Below are 27,027 nucleotides of genomic sequence, written 5' to 3' on the forward strand. Positions count from 1 at the left end.
AAAGCGGAGTATGCACCTGGCAAAAGCTTGGTTGTTGCAGATGCACTGTCGCGTAGCCCATTGAACACTGCGGAAGACTTCATGACAGCAGATGTGAGTTGTCACGTGAATGCAATCATCAGATGTCTGCCTGTGTCACAGCGTAAGTTGACAGAAATAAAAACTGAGACGCAAAAGGATGAGCAGCTACAAACTGTAAAGAGATTCGTAACGGAAGGGTGGCCAAAATATGCTAAAAGCGTTCCTAGTAGTGTACAGAGTTTTTACAAATGGAAAGACTCTTTGTCAGTGAGTGAGGGACTGATTGTGCTGGGGAACCGCATAGTAATTCCAAAAGTGATGAGACACGAGATGCTTAGCAGAATTCATGACGGACACCAAGGTTTGTCAAAATGCAGGGCACGCGCACAAGAGACTGTGTGGTGGCCTGGAATTTCTGAGGATCTTAGGCGAAAGATCGAGACGTGTAAGTTTTGCATAGAAAATAAACGTGCACAGCGCAAGGAACCTCTCCAGTCAACACCACTGCCGGAAAGGCCATGGCAACGAATAGCCACAGACTTGTGTACGCAGAACTCAAAACAATATCTGGTGGTATCTGACTACTATTGGAACTTGGAAATTCTTGGAAATTCTTCTGCTACATGTCACAACATCTGAACATGTTATTCAGAGACTCAAAGCGTTATTTGCGAGATTCGGCATACCAGAACAGATTGTTAGCGACAATGGGCCGCAGTTTTCCAGTGAAGCCTGGAGGAGCTCTTGTGGTATGTACGACATGCAGCACATTACATCGAGTCCGCATAATCCACAAGGTAACGGACATGCAGAACGGGCAGTTCAGACAGCGAAGCGCATTCTGAAACAAGATGACCCGTTGATGGCACTCATGTGTTTCCGAGCCACACCCACCTCCTCTACAGGGGTCAGTCCAGCGGAATTGAAGAAAAATCCATACTACTCTACCCACCTTACCAAAAAATCTGAGACCAAAGTGGCCAAACAAATCAAGTGTGAAAGAGAAAGACAAAGCAGCAAAAGAAAAGCAAGCGTTCTACTTTAACAGACGACATGGTGCAAAGGACTTACCTGTTCTCAGGCCAGGGAATTCAGTCTTGTTAAAACTGGATAACGAATCTAAATGGAAAGGGCCTGCGACGGTGCTGACAGAGAGCACAACTCCAAGGTCATATGAAGTTTTCAACGAAGAGGGGGGAGAGAAACGGAGAAATCGCAGACATTTTCAGTTGCTGCATGACGGAGTTCCGGGAACTACTTTAAAGACAATGGAGGGTTCAGAACAATCACCACAGAGAGCTCAACTTCATAGAGACTCTGATTTATTTGCAGAGACAATTGCAAAGAAACATAATGTCACCAGATCAGGCCAGTTGAGCGGTTGGATTAATGAAAAGAGCGTGAAAATATGTTGTCGGTAACAATGTCTTTTGTGTGTTATATGACCAGGCTTGGTTATTCCTGAACATAATAATTAATATTCTGTCATTTGTTGTGGAAATTAAGAACCTGACAAATGATTGCAAAGACAGAGTAATGTTGTGTTTAATGAAAATATGTTCTGGTAAGTGAGTTCTAGAGATTTAAATAAATAGTCATCTTTGTTATGTAAGGTTACTGAAATATGGAGTTTTAGACATAAGGTAACCAGAATTGGAACCTGAAGTATTGTACTAAAAGGGGAAGGTGTCAGGGTATTGTAAATTACCTATTTAGTTGTGATGTTATATCCAGTCCACAGACTCAATGAGTACTGAAAGCTATAGTGATAGCGTTAGACGAGTACAGAGAATGCTTATGTAAACAAGCTGAATGCAGTTGTTCCGTGTGGTTCTTCAATAAACTAATCAGAGACGATTAATGCCTCTTTGCAAATGTATTCAAGACATGGACAACATCCGGATACAGGTCGCATGTTAATGCCAAGTGTAAACGCAGCCTTTATGAAAGCTCTAAAAGTGTGTCAAATAAGAGAGAAACATGTTTTGTTTCAGTTTGCTTGAAATTACCTTGATGTTCTTTTAAATTAATTTCTTGCAGTGTCCGTTTTTGAAGTGAGTGGGTGTTGAGTTCAAAATTAATGATTTTTTTTTAATTAATGATTAAAAAATTTTTTGAGTCAACATTATATTAAATTATCTATATTCATTTCTTAAATCTAAAATGCTTCAGACTTTTTTTTTTTCGATTTAGTTTAAATTTAAGATATTTTATTTTGTCTGCAAAAATTGCAGTTCCCTATCGGTCAGTCACTACAACGTTGGTCAGACTGACCAATAGGAATCTCGCTAGAGAGGCCAATCTACTTCGAGTGAAACTAAAAGAAGCCAATGCACATTGGCGTGCAATCATTTGCATCAGCTGTGTAGCCCCGCAGCGCGGGTATTTAACGAGCAGCTGTTGTGATTGCACACTAGCTTTTTGCTTCGGAGCCAAACGCTTCATGCTTCATCTACAGAGTGTGACTCTACGAGCCTCTTCGTTGGATCTCTCGGGTGCGGGCGTTACAGCACGGCAGCGCGAGCAGTCTTGTCCTCTCTCTTCTGTCTTTGTCTTTTTGTTTTGTGTTTTTTTTTTTGAGCAAATTCAAAAAGCTGTTTTAACAGCTGGTAAGGTGCGCAGTTCAGCGCTCAAAGGCTGTTCTCACAGCCGGTAAGACCTGCCAGCGAGAGAGAGAGACGGCGCACAGACGGGTGCACATTCCCGTCTGTGTTCGCGGTGACTGTTCCCCTGCGTGCTTCAGCACTAGTGAGAGTAGTCCCTAAAAGAGCAAACACAGATAGAGAGCGTCTTTTTAAAGATGACTTTCTATCTGTGTGTTTCTGGATGCGGTCGTTACCTGGGCTCACAGGATGGTCACAAACGCTGCCTCGTGTGTCTGGGCATTAAACACGCTGAGGCAGCGTTTGTGGATGAGTCATGTACCCATTGTGGGAAGATGACCATCGTGGAGCTACGGTCGAGACTCTTGTTCCTGCAAAGGGGCGGAGTCCCCGTGCCTCTGCCTCGATCCAATCCTCCTCAGAGGGTTGCTTCGGGCAGTGGCGCGGGTGACCTGAGGATTACGGTGAGCGCATCTCCTTCGGGGAACCAACCCCCTAGGAGCCCTCATCCCTCTCATGCTCCGCAGCCAGTTGAGCCTCCATTGGAGAAAGCTGGACCATCCTCGAGGTGTGTACCGGTTGTCTCCTTTGGGGCTCCCAGTGAAGACCAGATGTCGATCGCTGCATCGGAGGGTGGGTCAGACCTCTCTGCGGACGACGACTCGGCACCACTGCCTCCTTCGGGGGTGCCAGCGGTGCCTGAGACGGACCCGGAGATGATGGCCATGCTTTCCCGGGCCGCCAACGGGGTCGGGCTCGTGTGGAATCCTCCACCGTGTCCCGAACCCTCGAGGTTGGACGATTGGTATCTCGGGGTGGCGTGCGCTGGTTCTCAGCAACCCACCCCAGTGCCTTTCTTCCCGGAAGTGCATGAGGAGCTTACGGGGACGTGGACGGCACCTTTTACTGCCAGAAACCGTTCAGGTGGCTCCTCCTCCCTCACCACCCTTGATGGCGGGGCGGCTAAGGGATACACGCGCATCCCGCCAGTGGAACGGGCCGTTGCTATGCAACTGTGCCCTAACTCCACTTGGTGTGGAGAACCGTGTCTCCCTTCCCGGGCCTGTAAGTACTCGTCGGATTTAACCGGCAAGGCTTACAAGGCCTGTGGGGAAGCTGCCTCTGCCATGCACGCCATGGCGTTGCTGCAGGTCCATCAGGCCAAGGCACTTCGACCGCGCGGTCGAAGGTGACCGCGCGGTCGGTGGGTCATGCGATGTCCACCCTGGTGGTCCAGGAACGCCATCTCTGGCTGTGTCTGGCTGACATGAGGGAGTCTGACAAACTCCGGTTTATCAACTCCCCTGTGTCCCAGACCGGCCTCTTCGGCGACGCGGTCGAGAACTTCGCCCAGCAGTTCTCGGCTGTACAAAAGCAGACGGAGGCCATCAGACACATCCTGCCGCGGCGGCCAGCTGCTGCCTCCACCCCACCGCCTGCGGCACCTCAGTCTGCTCGTCGCCGAGGGCGTCCTCCTGCGTCTGCCCCTGCTCCCGCACCGCAGCAGCAGCCTCCACCTAAGCGGCGCCGTGGAGCCAGTCGCAGGCAGGGCGCCCCGCCCGTCCAGGCCCCCGCCAAGAGGGGCGGCAAAGCCAGGGGTAAGCGGCCCTAGGACGGGCGACCCGGAGATGGAAGGGACTGCTCTCCAGGAGACGATGACTGCATCGTTCCCTCCCCCGGAAGAGGGCCGGGTGGAAAATCTTTTGTTTTGTTCTGTTTGTGTTCCGCCGCTGGCCTTAAAACCAGCGGTACCCAAATTTTCAATAAAAGAGCAGTTTCTACCATCTCTGGGTCCGAAGAGGTTGGGGGACAGAATCCTCACCACTCTCATCCGCCTCCTCTGTCGCCAGTGAGCAGCAGTGTGCAGTTCGAGAACGCCACCGAGCCGCCTCCTGCACCTCCTGCCCCGTGGAACCAGGTAAGTGCTGCACAGCACACACAGACCCCGCTACGGGCCGCCTTCCAGAGAGAGCCTCCCGAACCGCGTCCCTGCGTTCCATCTCGCTGCCCCACTCCGGGTACGCCTACGGTCCCTTTGGTCCCACTTGCACGGTCTCTGAGAGCCTGGTTAGCGCTCCCCAGTCCGTCTCGTTGGCTCATTCGGACCATCAGGCTCGGCTATGCGATTCAGTTCGCCCGGCGTCCCCCCAAGTTTCGGGCCATCCACTCTGTGAGAGCAGCCGATGCCCATGTCTTGCGTGCGGAGATCGCAGTCCTGCTGGCGAAGGACGCGATAGAGCCGGTCCCTCCAGCCGATATGAGGTCAGGGCACTACAATCCCTACTTCATTGTGCCCAAGAAAGGTGGTGGGTTACGACCGATCTTGGATCTGCGAGTTTTGAATCGGAGCCTCCACAAGCTACCGTTCAAAATGCTCACGCAGAGACGCATTTTCGGATGCATCCGTCCCCAAGATTGGTTTGCAGCGATCGACCTGAAGGACGCGTACTTTCATGTCTCGATTCTTCCTCGACACAGGCCGTTTCTGCGCTTTGCGTTCGAGGGTCGAGCATATCAGTACAAGGTCCTGCCCTTCGGGCTGTCCCTGTCTCCCCGTGTCTTCACGAAAGTCACGGAGGGGGCCCTTGTTCCCATGAGAGAACAGGGCGTTCGCCTCCTCAACTATCTCGACGACTGGCTCATACTAGCACACTCTCGAGATCAGTTATGCAAACACAGGGACCTCGTGCTCACGCACCTCAGCCAGTTGGGCCTTCAGGTCAACTGGGAAAAGAGCAAACTCGCCCCTGTGCAGAGGATCTCTTTTCTCGGTATGGAGTTGGATTCGGTCGCACAGACAGCTTGCCTCACAGAGCAGCGCGCTCAGTCGGTGCTGTACTGCTTGAACACGTTCAAAGGCAGGACGGCGGTCCCACTGACATTTTTTCAGAGGCTCCTGGGGCATATGGCAGCGGCAGCAGCGGTAACTCCGCTCGGCTTGCTTCATATGAGACCGCTTCAGCACTGGCTTCACGGCCGAGTCCCGAGATGGGCGTGGCATCACGGCATTCACCGGGTGGCAATCACACCGGCCTGCCGCCAGACCTTCAGCCCGTGGTCAGACCTCTCGTTCCTTCGGGCAGGATTCCCCTTGGAACAGGTCTCCAGGCATGCTGTGGTTTTCACAGGTGCCTCCGCCACCGGCTGGGGTGCCACGTACAACGGGCATGCAGTGTCAGGGGTGTGGACGGCTCCCCAACTGCATTGGCACATCAATTGCCTCGAGTTGGTAGCAGTACATCTCGCTCTGAGCCGCTTGAAAAGGCCGCTACAGGGCAGGGACGTACTGGTCCATACGGACAACACAGCGACCGTTGCGTACATCAACCGAAAAGGTAGTCTACGCTCCCGTCGCATGTCGCAACTCGCCCGCCATCTCCTCCTCTGGAGTCAGAAGCATCTGAGGTCGCTTCGAGCCATGTATGTCCCCGGTGTGCTCAACCGTGTGGCCGACGAGCTATCACGAGCTGTGCTTCCGGGAGAATGGCGACTCCACCCCCAGGTGGTTCAGCTGATCTGGAGAGAGTTCGGAGAGGCTCAGGTAGACCTGTTTGCCTCTTCAGAGACCTCCCACTGCCAGCTGTTTTACTCCCTGACCGAGGGAACACTCGGCACGGACGCACTGGCTCACAGCTGGCCCTGGGGCCTCCGCAAATATGCAATTTTCCCCAGTGAGCCTACTTGCACAGACACTGTGCAAAGTCAGGGAGGACGAGGAGCAGGTCCTTCTGGTGGCTCCCTGTTGGCCCACCCGGACTTGGTTCCCAGAACTCATGCTCCTTGTGACAGTCTCTCCCTGGCCCAATCCTCTGAGGAAGGATCTTCTGACTCAGAGACGGGGCAGCCTATGGCACCCACGTCCAGACCTCTGGAAACTCCATTTCTGGTCCCTGGACGGGACGCGGAGGTTCTAGGTGACTTACCCCCTGAGGTACTTAACACCATCACTTCAGCACGGGCGCCGTCCACGAGCGCTCTGCGTACAGTAGGTACTCAACCAGAATGCCTATTACCGCCGCGACTCGTGCCGCGGCAAATCCACCGCGGCAAAAATAAACTAGTCGCATTTCAAAGTCCTTCGCGAAATGACCGCCAGGTGGCGCAAAGGGGCATTTAGCAAAACAGCCGCAATTGCCGCATTTTGAAACGGGCTAATGTCAATTAACAGTAAGGATGAAATAGTTGAGACTGATTGAATATGTAAAAAATTAAATAAAAATAAACAAACGAAAGAGAATAGAACAAACCTTTAGAACAAAAAAAAATAATAATAAAAATATAAATAGTTTAACCTATAGGCTAACAGATTCAGTTAAATTAAACTAAAAAAAAACGTAAAGTAAAAGTAGGCTACATTTAAACAGAATATAACAAACTTTTAGAGCAGAACATTTTATGAATCAAAAGTTAAAATAGGCCTCTCTCGCAATTAGGTGCAATGACGCTAAACTATTGAGGAATGAGAGGATTGAAGAGCGCTTCTCTCGTGTGCGCGCACTGACTGCTGAACTACCGAACTTCTGGGAAATTCTCAGTGAGAAAAGTTGTGGTCGAGTGGTAGAACTTAGGTTTCAATAATTTAGATGACACGGGTTCAAATCCTGTCCAACACGGTAGCCTATTTATAAAATACAATTCCATGCATTTCCATTTTACACAAAGGAACAAATATTATCCAACAGATTGACTGAATTTATATCAATCTGTATAATAATTCCAATCGTAATTTCAAAAGCAGTTCTGTTAAAAAAACAGAAAGAAAAAAAAAACTTCATGGGGTTCCATAGGCTACGTTTTTAAAAACATTGTGTAACAAGGTGCGATATGCTGGTGGGGGATTTCCCCCCAGTAATCAATGCTTTGCCTAATTCACCAATAGACCATATCAAATATATATATATATATATTTAAAATATGCAACACGCACGTTTAAACAACAAACAATAAAATCTGAACCGGCGCTTCTGCTCCTGTATTGAGAGATAACATGCAGCGCGTTTCAGTTACGATCCTGGTTCCAGTGGCCTTAATACATTCATGGCTTTTCAAAATGTCACAAAGCGTTTTGAGATGTTTTTGAATTAAATATTGAAGTTTATAATTAAGTGTTTTGGCACATCACGCCGAGTGGCGCTACGCATTATTCTAAAGTCGGGTTTTATTCTGGCATGTTGAAATAGAGTTCAACAAACACGGCGGCGCTTTCACTTGAATTTATTTTTTCTCATAACAGCTAAAATAACTTTCTAGGATAGAAGCTATCCTACTCCGTAATTTTTGGTCATACAGATAAGATATCATCTTTTAAAACAGTAAAAGGTCTAATATGCTAACGATAAAACGTTTTCTCGCTCATGTGAGCGAACACACTGGAGAAACAAATGTTTGGGCATTTCACAGTAAGTAGCCTAAATTCATGGCCGAGTGGAAGAACTTACGATTCAATCATTTAGATGACACGGGTTCAAATCCCGCACAAACATGGACTTTTGTCAATTTTATATTAGCCTATTAATGCATTTTATATCCCATTATTAATGCAGAGAGATTTGTCTAGTTCTAAAAGTCTGTTATGCACCATATAGGCCTAGTTTTTGCTTATATTATAAAATAAAATTGCCATGCATTTCCATTTTACACTGGAACAAATAGTATCCATGACTTAACATCTAATACCAATCGTAATTTCAAAAGCAGTTCTGTAAAAAATATATATATATATATAGCCTATATATATATAGCCTATAGGCCTATATAGCCTGTTTTTTGGATTCCCTACATTGAGTTTTTAAAACATGGTTTTAAGCAAAGTGCGATTTGCCAGGGGAGACGGGGATTTCCTTCTGGTCTAAACATCCCTGCTTCTGCTGAATTATTTTAACCCCCCACCCCCTTCCTCCGCACTAATCAGTGCTAATAGGCTTAGGCTACTTCACCAATAGACCATATAAAATATATAAAATAAAGATATGCAACAGGCAGGTTTAAACGACAAACAATAAAATCAAAATCAGCGTTTCAGTTACAGTAGCCTACGTTCGTGGTTCCAGTGGCCTTAATGTAGGCCCTACGCACGGCTTTTCAAAATGTCACAAAGCGTTTTGAGATTATTTTGAATGAAATATTGAAGTTTATAATTAAGTGTTTTGGCACATCACGTCGAGTGTCGCTATTGTTCTAAAGTCGGGTTTTATTCTGGCATGTTGAATTAGTGTTCGACAAACGCGGCGGCGCGTTCACTTGGATTTATTTTTCTCATAACAGCTAAAATAACTTAATAGGCTACTAGTAAACTTTTATTCATATTAGGCTAACAACATTTTAGCTGTCGTCTCTGTCTCCGGGAACTGCTCGTCACAAAACTGAACCGAAAGCCACTTGCCTCAGCTCATGTCTAAAGCCTTTAAATGTCTAAATATTTAATAAATGTTATCTGATTTATGTAAACCATCTGAAACTGAGAGGTACAGAGGATCTACTTAAACATGTTTAACTATGTGAGCGCTTAGAAATGAGGAAAGGACAAGGCAAGGGGAAAATCTCGCTCTAATTAAATAGGCTAAATCGCCCTGAATTAAAATGTAAAAACAAATCAAATAATTTATTTGTCGAAATGTTGCGCTATTGTTTCATTTAAGTTCATAATTATTCTATAAATGTTATTTAGTTTAACAGCAGCACAACGAAGCACTGTGGTTCGAGATTTATTTGAATAAAAAAGAAAAACTTATTGAAATTGAATATTATTGAAATTAAATATTTAGTAATAAAGTTTCATGACAGAAATATCACTACATGTAGCTCACATTATTTAATTCCTTCATTATCAACACTTTAATAGCCAAATGCTAATGTCTAATAGCGGTTTCAAGTGTGAATTGCGACTTCTTGTTTTAAGTCAGTCTCAGATTCAGAGAGCCTGTGGGGGTTTGGAGGGACAGTGGCTTTATCGTGCGTGCACAATAGGTGTTAATGTTCGTCTTTCATATGAAGATGTCGGATAGCCAGCCCAATGAGTAGACAAAGGCTAAATTCTTTTAAGGAAAAATCTCTCGATGTGTCCAAATGTAGGCCCTACATCTTATTTAATTATAAATATAGTGTATTTTTTGTATTTAAAGTTTTTCACACAAAATTTAAATTAAAGTGTTCAATCCAGTTGTTTCAACCGTTTTTATAGAGTTTTAGAATGTTTGAAGCAGTGTGTATGATTGTCAACAATCTGGCATTATCTAAATATTAACTGTTGACGAAACGAAGCAGATAAAGAGCTCTTTAATTCAACCTCGTTTTATTGTAAGTGAATTCAACAAGGCATGCTGTGTCTTTGAAGCAACAAAGGCAAAATAATTTGTTACAGGTTTTTTTTTTTTTTTTGGAGGGAGACAAAATAAACTTTGCTAAAAAGAGATCCAGCGCAAGAAAGAGGCAAAGAAAAACGCATGTTCTTAATTTATGTCGTTTTGTACTGTTTTAATTGTTTAATTAAGCTGCAATTTCTTTGGCAATACAAATTTAAAATGTTGCAAGAATAAGATTCTGTGTTTCTTATTTTGCATCGCAAAGGAAATAAACTCTAAACTCAATGCAACCAGCTGTTAAACAAATAAACTGTCCCACTTTATTTAAACCTTAAAAATGTGCGATGGGGTTTCAAACTTAATTAATTTTAGTGTTCTTTTACATTTTCATTTGTTTTTATATTGAAAGCAATACTAGTCTGTTATTTTGTGTAGCCAAGTCAACAAAATCAATCTTTTCTGATTTGTTCAATTTATGGATCTGTTTTGAAAAATTTCTTCCGTTGCTATGGCGGGTATCACTGTCTATCACCTCAATTTCGTGAATGATTCACAAAACAATAATTTAGCAGATTAAAGACAAGCTTCGTTATTTTCATTTTCTGACGCGATCAGCTAATCTTCCCTCATCAGTTTTGTCGTGCAGCGGCTCTACTGGAATGTAGCAAATTTATGTTGTAATGTGCCATTGATAATTTAAACAAAACTCTTGACTTTACATAAGTAAACAGTTAATGAACTCGCTAACAAAACAGTTACCTATTTAAGCATCAAGAACGGTAAAATATAAACGAATTCGGCCAACAGCAAATTGGCTCCACTAAGATTCGATCTCAGATCGTTTGAAGCGTAGTGAGGCTCATGTTATTGCGTTAACCGCTGAGCTATCGTCAGAACGCTGTTAATTATTGTCTTATGCACTTCTAAACCCTCATTGATAGCCTAATATGTTTCGGTTGCAATGTTTTATGTTGAAATGTTTTCACTATTTATTCAATTTAATTTCAGTAGGTCTATTGTGATTATGAATTCGTTTAACTACAAGTTTCACTTGAAATCATCTGTTACCAGCTTTCAATCGCTCTCAATGAGCAGCGGTACTGCGGCAGATTACGCAATAGAGAGAATAAACTGACACTTTTCAAAGTCTGTAATTGTAGCGCCTCTTAGCGGTAAAAGGCAACAAATACACACCAGAATTTTACCGCCGCGGTAGCGGCGGCGGTAAAAGTATTATTCTGGTTGAGTACCCACTGTACGTGGACAGAACTCAAAGCATCAGGACCTCAGACCAGCTCTTTGTCTGTTACGGAGGCCAGCAGAGGGGAAAGGCTGTCTCCAAGCAGAGGATGGCCCACTGGATAGTGGATGCCATCGCCTTGGCTTACCAAGCACAAGGCGTGCCCTGCCCGCTCAGGTTGCATGCACACTCCACGAGAGGCGTTGCATCCTCCTGGGCGCTGGCACGTGGCTCCTCGCTAACAGATATCTGTAGAGCTGCGGGCTGGGCGACACCTAACACGTTCGCTAGATATTATAGCCTACGTGTAGAGCCGGTCTCCTCCCGTGTTCTCACCCTAAACGGGTAGAAGCACCGAGAGGCCCGGCTCTGTCGGCTTGCTGCACCCTACTGTGCACCCTTATTGCTCCAGAGTGAAAAACCTGTCGAGTCCTCCAAAACCCCTCGGCCCAGGACATGGCGGAGCGTCCGGTGCCAGGCCTTTATCCGCTGAATCCCTGAGAGCCGGATCTGGGCTGGGTTCCATATGTGTGACCCTACGGGGATCCCATATGTGTATATTCTCCACGGCTGCTCCTAAGTCGGAAGCCCGTGTCTTTCCCTTGGGCTAAGTTCCCTTTATTCATATGCAGTACAACCTTCGGGTTAGTCCATATGTATTTCCACATAACTCTTTGAAGAAGTGGCTTCCGCAGCGTTCTCCTTCCTAAATAGAAAGGGCACGCTTTCCCAGTGTTATCCAATAATCTCACTGTATGGGTTATTACGGAACAACAGTGACAGATACACTCTATGTAAAGCCTCCTCCTATCGTCCTTCCAGGCAAGAAGGTGTAGAGGCTTGCACGGGGCGCTGGATGGGGTGCAGCAGCTGTGGCGCTTTGGTAGGGATTCCTATTGGTCAGTCTGACCTACGTTGTAGTGACTGACCGATAGGGAACGTCTCGGTTACATATGGTAACCCTCGTTCCCTGAGGGAGGGAACGGAGACGTAGGTCCCGTCGCCACATCTGCTGCCGCCCGCCGGGGGCGGCCAGCTTTTTCAGGTTTGGCTCCTCAGCAAAAAACTAGTGTGCAATCACAACAGCTGCTCGTTAAATACCCGCGCTGCGGGGCTGCACAGCTGATGCAAATGATTGCACGCCAATGTGCATTGGCTTGTTTTAGTTTCACTCGAAGTAGATTGGCCTCTCTAGCGAGATTCCTATTGGTCAGTCTGACCTACGTCTCCGTTCCCTCCCTCAGGGAACGAGGGTTGCCATATGTAACCGAGACGTTATTGATTGTACATAACCCTGAAACTATTTTTTTTTTCACAACACCATGCGACCAGCATTTTTTATTTTAATAGTTTATCTACAATAACCTATCATCAAGGAGTATATTGATTAGGTATGTTGCATTATATTGATTTGCTATATCAACTATGTTGGTATATATTCAAATTTGTGGTTAACTGGTCAAGAAAACCAGATGGTTGGCCATACAAGACCTACTGTTGAAACATCAAAATGGTTAAATTGTCAACTATATTACCCTGCTGAGCCAACTCCTGGATGACATAGTTGTCATGGCCATAAACTGTGTAACTGTGTCCTCTGAGGATAATTAATTATTTGCAATAGATTAGTTTTTATTTTAACCTTCAGAGACTGTGTACTGTATGTGGTTCAGTTATACCCTACATTATGGGGACAAAATGTCCCCACAAAGATTGCAATATGATGAATAAGATTGCGATAAGCTTATAAACCATACAAAATTGTGGGGGGTTTTTATGTAAAAATGCAGATAGTTTTCTGTGATGGGAAGGTTTAGGGGATAGAATGTTCAGTATAACAATCATGTCTATGAAATGTCCCCATAAAACATGGAAACCCAACAAACATGGAAACCCAACTTAGATATGTTACACTGATGAAGTATGTAAACAATTATTAAATATGTAAACTGAAACCAATAGTAATTTCATTGAGAAATCATAATGCTTTTGGACTTTTCTGTTAATATGAAACGTGCGCCATTTATAGAATGAACCATACATTTGTTACCTCTAATCTATGTGCCCAATATTATTCAATTGTTGCAATCAGTGCCAAAATATATTGTTTAAATATTTGAAATAGACAAATGCCATTCTTGAACACATTATTCATATATCAGAAGAAGACATTATTGTAAATTGTGAAAATAATAATAATAAAATAGGAAATAAATAGAATGCTGATCAAATAAATTCATGAAGCATGTATCTATCCTTATTCAGATCATTCCTGAAAACCATATTTCAGTGTGATGCAATCTTGCAGAAATGATTAGACAGCTCTGTTGCTTGATGATTTATTGCACAGCAGTTGAACGGTCCTACAACAGAATTATGTTAAATGTGTTGTCTTGTTGTCTAGTCTAGAGTTGTCTAAGTGTACACCCTGCTGAATTATCACGTAAAATTCTATAAACGTGCACTGACACTAGAAGATTGCAGAGGTTACACAATGTTAATTATCAGGCAGCATATATACAGTATATATATAGATATCTGCAAGAAGATAACAGTCTATTTGTAAATCAAATGTATTGTGAAGCCATGAGACCTTTTGCTGCCAGTGTAGTTAATTTTAAACAAGAACTTTGATCTTGTTGAAGCATTTCTTTGTCTTCATTTCATCATCTTCAGAATCAGAGGTCTGAGGCACGACAGTTTTCTTTTTACGTTTCAGCACAATGAAAACGGTAGAAAACGAAAAGCTGACTCTAAGACGGGAGTTGGGGCTCCCCAGTGCTGTATCTTTGGTTGCAGGCATCATGATAGGTTCAGGAATTTTTATGTCTCCACAGTTTGTACTGGTGTACGTTGGGAGTTCAGGGGCAAGCTTGATCGTCTGGGCAGTATGTGGTATAGTATGTATGTGTACTGCTTTGTCATATGCTGAGATGGGCACCATTATCAGAGAATCAGGGGGCGACTATATCTATATCCTGCGAATTTATGGACCTTGTCCTGCATTTTTTGTGGCCTTTACAACCATGTTTCTGATGAAGCCATTTGGGATTATAGCTGGTTCTCTGAGCTTCGCTAAGTATGCTGTGGCACCATTTTACCCAGGCTGTACACCACCCATACTGGTGGTAAAGTGTATTGCTGCAGCATGTGTCTTGGTGGTTGCAACTATCAACATGCTAAATGTACGTTTTACTATGGCTACTCAGGTGGTCTTTATGGTGGCCAAATTTGTAGGTCTAATGATAATAGTTATTGGAGGAATAGCATCACTTGTACAGGGAAACTATGGAAGCCTCTGCAATCTAGAAAGTGCCTTTGCAGACACAAAGTTTGGCATTAGTACCGTTGGAATGGCACTATATCAGTGCCTGTGGTCATATTCTGGGTGGTTCAACATAAACAATGTTACTGAGGAGGTGAAAAGACCAGAGGTGAGATTAAGTTAATGTCTTCTGCAATGTCATGATTTTGACAGTATTGACATACCAGATGTAGTAATAAAAAGTTATAAAATCAAGTAAGATTATTTCATTACATGATTAAGGTGATAAATGCAGATATGTCACATAAAACTGCAACATTTTATGATTTATCACTATAATAATCTAATTTATGAAGTGATTTTGTCTTTCAGGTGAACCTGCCAAGGGCACTGATGATTGCTGTTCCCATGGTAACGATTCTATACCTACTAGTCAATGTCAGTTATCTGGTTGTTATGACAACCACGGAGATGATATCATCCAGCGCAGTAGCTGTCACATGGGGGTAAGGTTCTGAGTGCTATACAATATATAGATATTATAATTGAGTGATTTAGTGTGATGTACTCAATCCTATAAAATGCTATATTGTATTATTATTTTATATGATCTTGATATTCATGTTGGGACAAGTATTTTTGTTTTATGATGTGTACGCACTTATTTGTTTCTTGTGAAAGGAATAAAGTATTAGGAGGGTGGGGCTGGGTAATGTCCGTTGCTGCAGCAATCTCAGCCTTTGGTTCTCTGAATGGATCTTTTTTCAGTGGAGGACGAGTGTGTTACGTAGCAGCAAGAGAGGGACACATGGTAAGAACAATTGCCTTGGAAATAACTGAAAACAGTATGGGAGTAAAATCAGTAGTTTGAGTATAATGCAGAATTTGTAAATCACACTTTATATTATATTTCAATAACCACAAATATTAGGGTAGTTTCAGGAAAAGTGGGACAAAATAAGCTTTGATTATTGATAAATTGCCTTTTATTCAAGTCACCTTCATTTCTTTATTTCTTTCTTTATTTGTATATGTGCACGGAGGGCAATTGGTTTTACAGCAAGAGAGCATTAAAAACGACAATTACAATACATTAAAAATTTCCATAAAAGCTAAAAGTTACATTTAAAAAAATAATAAAATAAAAAATTCACACACAAAGTACACACACGAGACCCAACAACTACTTCCTTCCACCTACTCCCCCCATACCCGAATTTAACAGAGAAATGGAAGTAGGAATAAATGAATGTTTATACCTGTTACTTCTAACAGAGGGAAATCTCAGTCGAGATCCTGAGGGTAAAAACTGAAACTCAGAAAAAAAGAGGATGTGAAGTAACCATTAAAATGGATCGGGCTTTCCTAACTACCTGCCGGTTGTACATGTCGGTAGGGTGACTCTACGAACTCCTAAAATCTTACTGCTAGTATTTACTATTTTCACCAAAGCAGTCTTTGCCTTCACACCAAGACTTCCATACCAGCATAACATAGTAAATGTTAGAACCGACTCAATATAAGATTTGTAAAACAAAATCATCAAGGACCTATAAACTTTAAATTTGGACAGTCTCCGTAGAGTAGACAGTACAGACGTTGCTGGGCCCTTTTACAAATCGTCTCCACGTTGACATTAAAATTCAGCTTGTTGTCAATCACACACCCCAGAGACTTATATGATTCCACAACATCAACCTCCTGCTCTTTGATAGTTGTTCTCTTAAGATATGTTTGATTACGCCTAAAGTCAATAAGCATGTCTTTCGTTTTTAACACATTTATTTGCAGGAATGCATCGTTACACCACTGTACAAAATTCTCTTCCACAGGGCCATGGTCGCATTCACCAGCAACAAGAAGGCTGACAATAGCTGAATCATCTGCAAATTTTACAATAAATCTATTGTCATGCCTGCTTCTGCAATCATCAGTGTATAGAATATACAGGAGTGGAGAAAGTACACATCCCTGAGGGGACCCTGTGGATGAAGACAATACCTCTGACAAACAACCATTAACCCTTACTCTCTGAATGCGATCAGTTAGAAAGTCCAGGATCCAACCAATAATACTAAAATCAAAACCAAAACTTAAAAGCTTCTCTACTAACATGTGAGGTTGTATCGTGTTAAAAGCGGATGTGAAATCAACAAATAAAATCCTAGCATGAGTCTTAGTACCCTCTAAATGCTTAAGTACCAAATTCAACAAAGTGTCCATAGCATCCTCTACCCCACGCCTGGCCCTATAAGCAAACTGAAGAGGGTCAAGGTAATCTTCCACCTTTGTAAGAAGCTCTTTTTTAAGCAATCTTTCAAAACTCTTCATTACTAATGAGGTCAAAGCAACTGGCCTAAAATCATTTAGTGCTACTGGATGATTATTTTTTGCCACTGGAATGACTGTGGAGGTTTTCCATAATTCTTCTGTTGAGTAAGGGACAGTTGAAAAATGTAATAAAAAAATAGGTCCCAATTGCTCTGCACACGTCCCAATTGCTTGGAGTGCTATTGTCACTCAATATTATCAGGGCCTGCGCTTTTCCTGTCTTTTGAATGTTTAACCCCATTAATTACATCCTGTTCAGGAAAAGGGATAGGTCCATTAACAACTATTTTTCTGCTCACAACGAATATTCTCAAAGTCACAAGTATCGGTTTGATACTTGTGACTTTGGGAATATTCGTTGTGAGCAGAAAAATAGTTACATAAAACTCATTAAATACTTTTTTAACGAAGACAGTGGGGCTCGACAGCCTTAGTCAAATGGGTTGGCGCGTATGGTTGGGTTGCGGAGAGATTGTGAGATTAGGTCACATGTGAACTATGAGGAAGGAGCAACCTCAGCAGCAGGAGGGATGTAAAGGTCAGTAAGCTGGGCTGAGTTGAGTGGGGGACGGAGGGGGGTGACTCTGGGACGCCAGAGTCACTGTCGAGCCCTCTTGAGGTGTCGTGGGCTAGTCGACGAAACACTGAGGACGGAAGGTGCCCACTTGAAGACCCTAGAGATGTCCCCTACTCGGCTCAATCCAGACGGTTGTCGTGCTGGTCCACTGGGGAGACCGCACTGTAGTTGCAGCCGTTGTGTGTACTGACGCGCCAAGTATACTGCAGCCGTTAACGCCGGACAGAAGGAGATTCACATCACCGTATGGAAAGAAGCGTAAATGGATGGAGAGATGGAGAGAGAGAAGCATAGGTTACTGTAAAGCTACGTCTTAGTTTGTGCTTATCTTGGCGAAAGCCGAGTACAGATCATCTTTGGTTTAACATCTACTCTCGTGTAATGGAAATCATGAAGATCTGGATACGTCCAGTGACTGCGGTGAATAGTGCTGCTGGCAACAAGGGAAAGACCTTGTGACAGCCTGGAGAGACAGCTGACAGGAGGAAAGAGACCCCAATGGGGCTGGTAAGGGTTAGCTACCCTTGTCGGCAGTATCCAGCTCCGTGTTTACAGGATACTGGAGACACCCGCCCAAGGCTTCTGAGAAATTAAAGAGAAAAATACCCCTAGAGTCTGCGAGAGCGGGGGCGGAAGATGACTCAATGTTGGACAACATGGTTAACGACTTAGGAATGGAAACGGATATGAGTATGGAGAGTAAGACTAGTTCAAGATCTGCAGTTAGTAAAGTCATTGAACTCCAAGCTTGTGTCACGGGGTGACAAAAAAAACCCAAAAAAACCGGAACCTTATTTGCGGAAGTTGGGCCCGGGGAGCACTTCCGCCGTAACACAGGGCCGGTTCCAGGAAAACACGGAAGTAAGGAGAAACAATGAAGGAGAGCTGACGAGCGCGATTGTTGTCAGCTGTGCGGCGGGGAAAGATCCCGAAGGGCGATTGGACTATGAGGAACATAAAAGAGGTTGATATGAAGAGGGAAGAGTGTGGTGGGGGAGCGGGCCGAGGATGCACAGCGGAGGTCGGGAGAAGAGACAGCGAGGAAGGGGCCAGCGGTGGAAAGCACGGGGCTTAAGGAGATAAGTGACGGTCTTCTTTCACTAAACGTGATAGTAGGATTTGTCATAGTATTATTGGGTGGAAGATTCACTTCACTCTGTTTCTTGAAGAGGTTGTAATGTGACTGCGTCTGCAGACATTAATTCGGGGAAAGAAGAGGAGCGCTTCGGATGTGACATTACAGTGCAGAGATTGTTGTCAGCTGTCATAGAGAGATTCTGTTCGCCGAGGCTGCCGTCCGGGGCGCGCATGCTGATTTGATGGGTGAGGATTGTGAGTGCAGTGCTGGTCATTTTAATCACGTGTGCAGTTGAGTGTATTGCAGTGGATGCACGAGTGGGGGGAAGAAGCTGCGGCTTGTGCGGCATCTGAACGAATAGAGCCTCGACGAAATCGTATTCCTCACTTTTGTCAACCGAGCCACATCCTCGCTGCTGCATCCAGCCCTTTATCTAAGAAAGAGTGAGCATATTGCATCCATACTAACACACTCTGTTTAACAGTCTATGCTGAAGTCCCGCTGAGCCAGTGAACCGAGCCACATCCTCGCTGTTGCATCCAGCCCTGTATTTGAGAAAGAGTGAGCATATTGCATCCATACTAATCTGCTTGTTTAACAGTCTATGCTGAAGTCCCGCTGAGCCAGTGAACCGAGCCACATCCTCGCTGTTGCATCCAGCCCTGTATCTGAGAAGAAAGAGTGAGCATTTTGCATCTATACTAACCCACTCTGTTTACCAGTCTATGCTGAAGTCCCGCTGAGTCAGTGAACTGAGCCACGTCCTCGCTGCTGTATCCAGCCCTGTATCTAAGAAAGAGTGAGCATATTGCATCCATACTAATCCACTCTGTTTACCAGTCTATGCTGAAGTCCCGCGGAGCCAGTGAATCGAACTACCTCTTTGCTGTTGCATCCAGTCTCGCTGATCCAGCGACCCAAGCCTGATTCCCATGGCTGTTGTCTAGTCCGGCGTTCAGGAAGGCGGAGTGGGCATACGGGATCCATACTGAACCACCCTGTCCGCTAGACAATGCTAAAGTCTCGCTGGCCAAGCGACTCGAGTCCAATCCCCACTGCTGTCATCCAGGCCGGACTTGTCGACACAGGAGGAACGGTTGACCTGTTCTTTCTCCTTGAGATTGCCTTTTAATTAAATAAATAAATTTGAGATTCCTTTTACTCTGTTGTCCGTTGTCCTTGAGCTGCGGGGTAGCTCCTCAGGGGAAGGGGGAGGTACGGAAGGAGGAGGGAGGGTCGGTTGGCAAGTAGCGCCCCCACACCCTCCGGCCTGTGACACTTGTGTCTGTGGCTGAAGCAAGGCGACAATGGTCAGGGGTTTGAAGATTCATCAAGGGAAAATGAAATGCTTGAGGGAGAAGGGACAAGGGCCTCGCATTGATCAGTACTTCTTACGAAGTCAGTCAAGTCAGTCGAATGAAATCCAGTGACCGGAAGCAAACCACAGCTCGCAGGATATCAGCACCCCTGTCATAGAGGAGAGGAGGGTTTGCACAGTTGGAGATTAACATATTGATACTTGTGAACCCGGTCAGACTAACCAGCATAAGAGAGAAAAGAACCTCAACGGGCATAGGCCTGGAGTTATATGGCCAAGAGCTTGTGAGAAAACTGCATGGGACACGGTAAACACAGATCTATGCTTCGCATTGGAAAGATTAACTGGTACAGTTGAAAAGAAGCTGGATAAATTTGGGGACATCATTTACGCATATGGAAGTGAGAGGTTTGGTGTGGAAAAAAGGAAGGAAAAAGTACAAACTACTCCTGGAATGTCTAGATGGCAGCAGAAAATTGAAGGCTTAGTTAGAGAAAGGAGACAGCTGAGGAAGCAATGGAAAAGAGCAGAACAAAGTCAGAAGGAGGGACTCAATCTCTTACAAAGGGCCATAAAAGATAAGCTGGCAACATTACGCAGAGCTGAGCACCTACGGAAACGCTACAAAAAGAAGGAACGTGCGAGGGCTAATTTCTATAAAGACCCATTCAAATTCGTAAAGAAGTTATTCACCATTGAGAAGAATGGCATCTTAAAAGCATCTAGGGTTGAGCTAGAGAGATATTTGGAGGAAACGCATACAGATGCAAAAAGGCATGAGCCTATGTCAATTCCATCAGACATCCCACCTAACAATCCACCAGAATACAAAATGGAGGTCTGTGCACCTAAGTGGAAAGAGGTAGAGCAGGCTGTGAGAAAGGCAAGGGCTTCATCATCTCCAGGGCCTAATGGAGTTCCGTACAGAGTGTACAAGAGTGCTTCAGGAGTTCTACGAATTCTGTGGAAATTGATAAAAGTGGCATGGGAAAAACAGGTTGTACCTAGAGCATGGCGCATAGCAGGTAGAGTCTTTATACCTAAAGAAAAAGATGCTACAAGCATCAGTCAGTTTCGTCCTATTTCACTATTAAATGTTGAAGGTAAGATTTTCTTCAGCATTATTGCTCAGCTATTGTCCACCTACCTATTAAAGAATGGCTTCATTGACACTTCAGTTCAAAAAACGGGCATTCCAGGGTTCTCATGATGCTTAGAACACATCAATGTTATCTGGCAACGAATTCAATCAGCTAAAAAGGAGAGGAAGGAACTCCATGTGACATTCCTGGATTTGGCTAATGCATATGGTTCAGTGCCACATGAGCTTCTTTGGGCAGCATTTGATTTTTTCAGATTACCAATGTCAATAACAAATTTAGTGAAAGCCCATTATGGAGATTTGCAATTTAGTTTCTCAACTCCAGAATTCAGCACTACATGGCAATGCTTAGAGGTTGGAATAATGATGCACCATTTCTCCACTGGCTTTTACCAGTGCAATGGAAGTAATAATTAGGGCATCGAGATGAGTAGTAGGAGGAGAGCGATTGGCTTCTGGGATGCGACTACCACCAATCAGAGCATACATGGATGACATGACAACCATGACTACAACAGTAGCCTGCACTAATCGGTTATTGGGTAAGTTAACCGATAATATTGAATGGGCACGAATGCAATTTAAGCCCTCTAAATCAAGGAGCATCTCGATAGTTAAAGGGGTCATATAATGCCATTTTTGTACAAGCTAATATGATTCTTTAGGGTCTAAATTAAAAGTTTGTAATATCCTTTAATTAAAAATTCTCATTAGTATTGTAAGAAAACACTTATTTTACCTGGTAAAAAACAGCTCTGTTTTCAGCACGCCGTTTCAGTGTATATGACTTTAAATGATCATGAGCTTTGCTGACTCCGCCTCTCTGTTCTATGCGTACACCAGAGCCGGCTCTGGCGTACACCGTTTGTAACACAATAACACAATAACCATAACACGTTGTTCAGTATAAACGTGGGATTATGCATTATATTGAGAACGTCATACATAGAAAACATGCCGTAATGTACCCTGAGTGTAAACCTTAGACGAATTCATTGTTAAGCGTGCAGCTAGCGATTTACAAGGATTAATATAAATATTAATATAAAGTTTAATAACACGTTACACTCACTTCAGTTCTTCTGGAGTAGCTGCAGGAACACGAATAGATGGTACCGATCCTTTCAGGAGCAGCTTCTTAGCAAAACCAGCTTTATACCTCCTCGTTTATAAAGCAGTCTGGTGTGTGAAATGATTCGCGCAAACATGAGAGCATTGACGTTGCTCGTGGGGAATATTCCCTTCGAAAACAAACTCAGCCACTGCGTCTTCGGCGGTTCGGATTTAGGAACATTAAAATGACTGCTGTGTCCGTTATTACACCCAAGAACAGAACACCACAATCGCTTAGACACCATTCTGCTCATAGACAGTGCTCCAGCATATCACCAATGACCGCGCCGGTCTGCGCGGACTATGATTGACAGCTGGCTCACGAGCGAGGGCGGGTCTGTGTTGAAACGCGGCTGTCATTCAACAATCGCGGGAGGGGCGTGCGAGCTTGTGACGTCACAGGCTCGATTTGAGGCAGGGGAAAACATATAAGGAGATTAAAACAAAACCACTGGATGGATTTTTATCATTATATGATGGCTGTGTACAGACACTGCCAACACACATTCCAGTACAATCAACTTGTAAAAGTGCATGTACCATTATATGACCCCTTTAAAGGAAAGGTAGTAGATAAAACATTCTTCATTAATGGTGAGGCAATACCAACAGTTTCTGAGAAGACAGTGAAGAAGTCTTGGGAGATGGTACGATGGGGATCTAAAGGACACAGTTCGAGTGGGAGATGTTAGACGACAAGCAGTGGAAGGGTTGAAGAGCATAAACAGCTGTGCTCTACCAGGCAAACTAAAACTCTGGTGCTTTCAGTTTGGTCTATTGCCGAGGTTGCTGTGGCCACTGACTGTGTACGAGGTTTCTTTGACAACAGTGGATAAGCTGGAAGCGTCAATAAGTTAATACATTAGGAAATGGTTGGGAGTTCCACGCTGCCTCAGCAGAGTGGGACTTTATAGTAAAGGAACATTGCAGCTGCCAGTCTCTGCTTTAACCGAGGAGTTTAAGTGTGCCAAGGTCAGACTGGAAATGACCTCAGTAGAGTCACGCGACTAATGTGTAAGGGAGTCAGCACCTGTGTTAAAAACTGGTAGAAAGTGGTCAGCAAAGAAATCTGTGGTAGAGGCAAAGGCTGCCCTTCAAATTGGTGATATCGTGGGACAGGTACAGCATGGAAGAGGGGGTTTTGGGCTCAGTTTAGCTCCTCCTAAATGGCACAAGGCAGGAAGGAGGAAGTTGGTAGTCAACGAGGTGCGAAAGCAGGAGGAGAGGATAAAGGCCATTTCCCAGGCCAAGCAGGGAGATTGGATGAGATGGGAGAGTGTGGAACAACGCAAGATGGGCTGGCAAGACCTTTGGTCAATGGAAAAGAGTAGGATCAGTTTCCTTATCAGGTCAACATATGATGTTCTCCCATCACCACAGAACCTAAACCTCTGGGTAGGAGAGGATCCCTCTTGTCTTTTGTGTTCATCTGCCACATTAAGGCACATTTTGACAGGATGTAAAGTGGCTCTTAGCCAAGGTCGGTTTACTTGGCACCATGACCAAGTACTGCGATGTTTGGCTTTAGCATTGGAAGGCAAGCGTAACATGACCAATAAGTTGCCACCTGTTCTAGCAAAACATTACACACAGAAGACAATATTCCTCCGCCCAGGCGAGCAACCACCAAGAAAAGGTGTTAAAACAAATTCTCGCCCAAGACAACTGGAAGCTGCTAGGGACGGGAAAATGCTGGCTGATCTTGATCAACGGCTTATTTTTCCACCTGAGATTGCCACCACTAACCAGATATTGTTTTGTGGTCTGGATCAGCACGCATTGTTCAACTGATAGAGTTAACAGTGCCATGGGAGGATGCTGTAGATGAGGCATATGAGAGGAAGAAACTGCGGTATGCTCATCTGGCCACTGAAGCAGAACAGCGAGGATGGAGAGTCCAGGTTTATCCAGTGGAAGTGGGTTGTTGAGGATTTGTGGCACACTCTACAACCCGGTTCCTCAGAGACGTCGGATTCAGTGGCCAAGAGTTGCGTCGCACAGTAAAGAACTTATCTGAAGCAGCAGAGAGGAGCAGCAACTGACTGTGGTTGAGACGGAAATATTCTGGCTGGCTGTGTACAGGCCGCCACGCTACGGTTTCGTAGAATTCTTGAAAAACTCGAAGAGTCTGTTGGTTTATTGTATAGTTTGCATAGTAAGTACAGTTATTACGTTCCTGTGTATATTGCGTGAATGAGGGTTGGTGATTGGGCAGATATGGTGTTTTGCGGTAGGTAGTATGCCATACGGAACCGTTGCCACTGAACTCTAACGAAGACGGTCAAACGGGTCAAACGGGTTGGCGCGTATGGTTGGGTTGCGGAGAGATTGTGAGATTGTGGTTAGGTCACATGTGAACTACGAGGAAGGAGCAACCTCAGCAGCAGGAGGGATGTAAAGGTCAGTAAGCTGGGCTGAGTTGAGTGGGGGACGGAGGGGGGTGACTCTGGGACGCCAGAGTCACTGTCGAGCCCTCTTGAGGTGTCGTGGGCTAGTCGACGAAACACTGAGGACGGAAGGTGCCCACTTGAAGACCCTAGAGATGTCCCCTACTCGGCGCAATCCAGACGGTTGTCGCGCTGGTGCACTGGGGAGACCACACTGTAGTTGCAGCCGTTGTGTGTGCTGATGCGCCAAGTACACTGCAGCCGTTAACGCCGGACAGTTTCAGTTTCACTTTATTTATCCTTAGAAAGGATAGACAGAAGGAGATTCACATCACCATATGAAAGGAAGCGTAAATGGACGGAGAAGCATAGGTTACTGTAAAGCTACGTCTTAGTTTGTGCTTATCTTGGCGAAAGCCGAGTACAAATCAGCATGAAGTTTTAACATCTACTCTCGTGTAATGGAAATCAGCATGTCCTTTGCGATGAGAAGGTGGTCAGCCACCATGAGTTTGTAACTGCACTGAGAAGAGATCTGAGCGCAGCTGGAGAAATTGCCCGGAAACACAGTCTCAAAGAGCAGAACCGTCATGCCGTTCTTTACAATCGGAAGGTCAGAGGTTCACCCTTAGCAGTGGGAGATAGAGTTTTGCTAGCTAACCGTGGAGAGAAAGGCAAGAGAAAAGCCGCGGACAAGTGGGACAAGTTTTGTATGAGATTCAATCAGTGAGACCAGAGATTAATGTGTACAGGATTAAGGATGTTCAGAGTGGCAAAGAAAAAGTGGTGCACAGAAATCTGTTGCTTCCAGTTAATTTCTTATCCTGGGATGATGGTGAAGAATCAGTTCGATCAGATTCTACTGATGGTACCCGTGGAAGCGCTCTTGACTCCGCTCTGATGGATGATCCTGATCCTGTTTCAAAGACATCAGAATGGTTATTGCAGATGGATGGAACGCATGCCAGTGAAGATATGCAGGATGCCACTTGTGGTGGAGTTTCAGACATTTCTGATGAGATGACTCCTGAGTGCCCTGGCAATGATCAGCACAGTCCAGAACCTGAGCATGTTCCTCAACCTGCTGAGAGTACAGAGAGTTTACCTGCAACCAAACCAAATGAGTACACCAGTTGTTTGCCAGAACCTGATAACAGACTTGCCCCTGTCATTTTCAAACAACCCACAAGCACACATAGAGGCCACATCACTACACGATTAGGGAGATCAGTCAGAAAATTGTGGAAAGTGATTCACACAGTGATGCACAAGTTATTTTTCAAGGAACTAACTTTGTAGTGGAGTTGTTAAGGAACATTTTTGTTTAAAATGTCTGAGTCTAAATAATGATTCGTATCTAAGAGTTAACTGTGTTTAGAGAATGACTTTGAAGTGAGTGTTTCTCAAGAAGAGTTTGTTGTTTGCATCAAAAGATATTTGAAGAGCAGAGATACATTTGTAACTACTAGAAGCGTGTAGACTGCACCTCTTAGTCTGTGTTAAGTGCGGAACCTGGTACCATTCCATTCTTACACACTTCCTGGGGAAGAGATAGATTATCTGACTTGCTGTATTGTAAAGCTCTTTTACTAACACCTGTTTTTATTTTGTTTCCTACTATTTTCTATATATTTAGTTTGTTACATGCGCTGGTTCTAGCCCAATTTAGCAGAATTTAAAGGGGGTGTATGTAACGGAGTTTAAATAATGCTGTTAAATTCATGCATTAATTGGGAAAACTCGACATTGGCTGTTGCGTCACTCGCATTTGTGTGCGTGATATTGCGGGTGGAGCTACGTCACCACTAGGAGAGTCTCATATCTCTCGCTGCTGACATCTTAAGCAACGTGATGCACTGTACGCTAACCAGCTTTTGGTCGTGTTTGTCCCAGTTCTGTCTGTTCCAGGCCCAGTAAAGTGAATTCTTGAGTGACCATCCACTTGCTCTCAGTGTGATTCCATCCACACAAACACACAGTCACATTATTACAAGCTTACCGCTTTGAATCGAGCTAAGGCAAGCAGATAGATTTGAACACTGGCTGGTTATGTATTTTCTTAAATATATATTTTGGATAATTTTTAACCCCAAAAAAGCTACGGACTGCAGCTTTAAGCGCAAATGAGCTGTCTAAACTGCTGGAAAAGAGAGTGTCAATAGATTTTTCAGTGTCGCATGATCCTTCAGAAATCATTCTAATATGCTGATTTGCTGCTCAATAAACATTTCTTCTTATTATTATCAATATTGAAATTCTGCCTAACATTTTTGTGGAAATGGTGGTACTTTTTTCAGGATTCTATGATGAATAGAAAGTTCAATGAACAGGATTTATTTCCATTTATTTATTATATTTATTAAAGCATTTGATAAATAGAAATCTTTTGTAATATTATAAATGTCTTCACTGTCACTTTTGATAAATTTGAAAATAAAAGTATTATGTTCTCTCTCTTCTTTTAATCTTACAAACAATACATGTTTAAATGGTATTACTTTTTCCACAAAAATGTTAAGCAGCAAAAAATATTTTCAACATTGATAATAATTAATAATTATAAATTATTCATTTCTTGAGCAGCAAATAAGCATATTAAATGGATTTCAGAATGATCATGTGAAATTGAGAAATTATGCTGAAAATTCAGCTTTGTCATCACCATAATTTTTTTAATTTATTAAAATAGAA

The 27,027-nt window shown here is 44.0% G+C and overlaps 1 protein-coding gene across 2 annotated transcripts in view; it reads left to right on the forward strand.

The window, feature by feature from the left end:
* Window positions 1-27,027, forward strand: part of zmp:0000001267 (b(0,+)-type amino acid transporter 1) — a 65,856-nt gene that overhangs the window by 12,380 nt on the left and 26,449 nt on the right. The window contains exons 1-3 of one of the 2 annotated variants that reach the window (XM_056255935.1): window positions 13,827-14,599; window positions 14,803-14,936; window positions 15,112-15,241. In XM_056255935.1, the coding sequence (XP_056111910.1) occupies window positions 13,889-14,599; window positions 14,803-14,936; window positions 15,112-15,241 (975 nt within the window). In that variant the 5' untranslated portion in view covers window positions 13,827-13,888. Of the gene's footprint in view, window positions 1-13,826; window positions 14,600-14,802; window positions 14,937-15,111; window positions 15,242-27,027 lie in introns of those variants that run through there. The other variant, XM_056255934.1, reaches the window with a different exon arrangement.

This window comes from Rhinichthys klamathensis, unplaced genomic scaffold (assembly GCF_029890125.1).
Source record: "Rhinichthys klamathensis goyatoka isolate OS25496 unplaced genomic scaffold, OSU_Roscu_1.1 h1tg000123l_1, whole genome shotgun sequence".
NCBI lineage: Eukaryota > Metazoa > Chordata > Actinopteri > Cypriniformes > Leuciscidae > Rhinichthys > Rhinichthys klamathensis.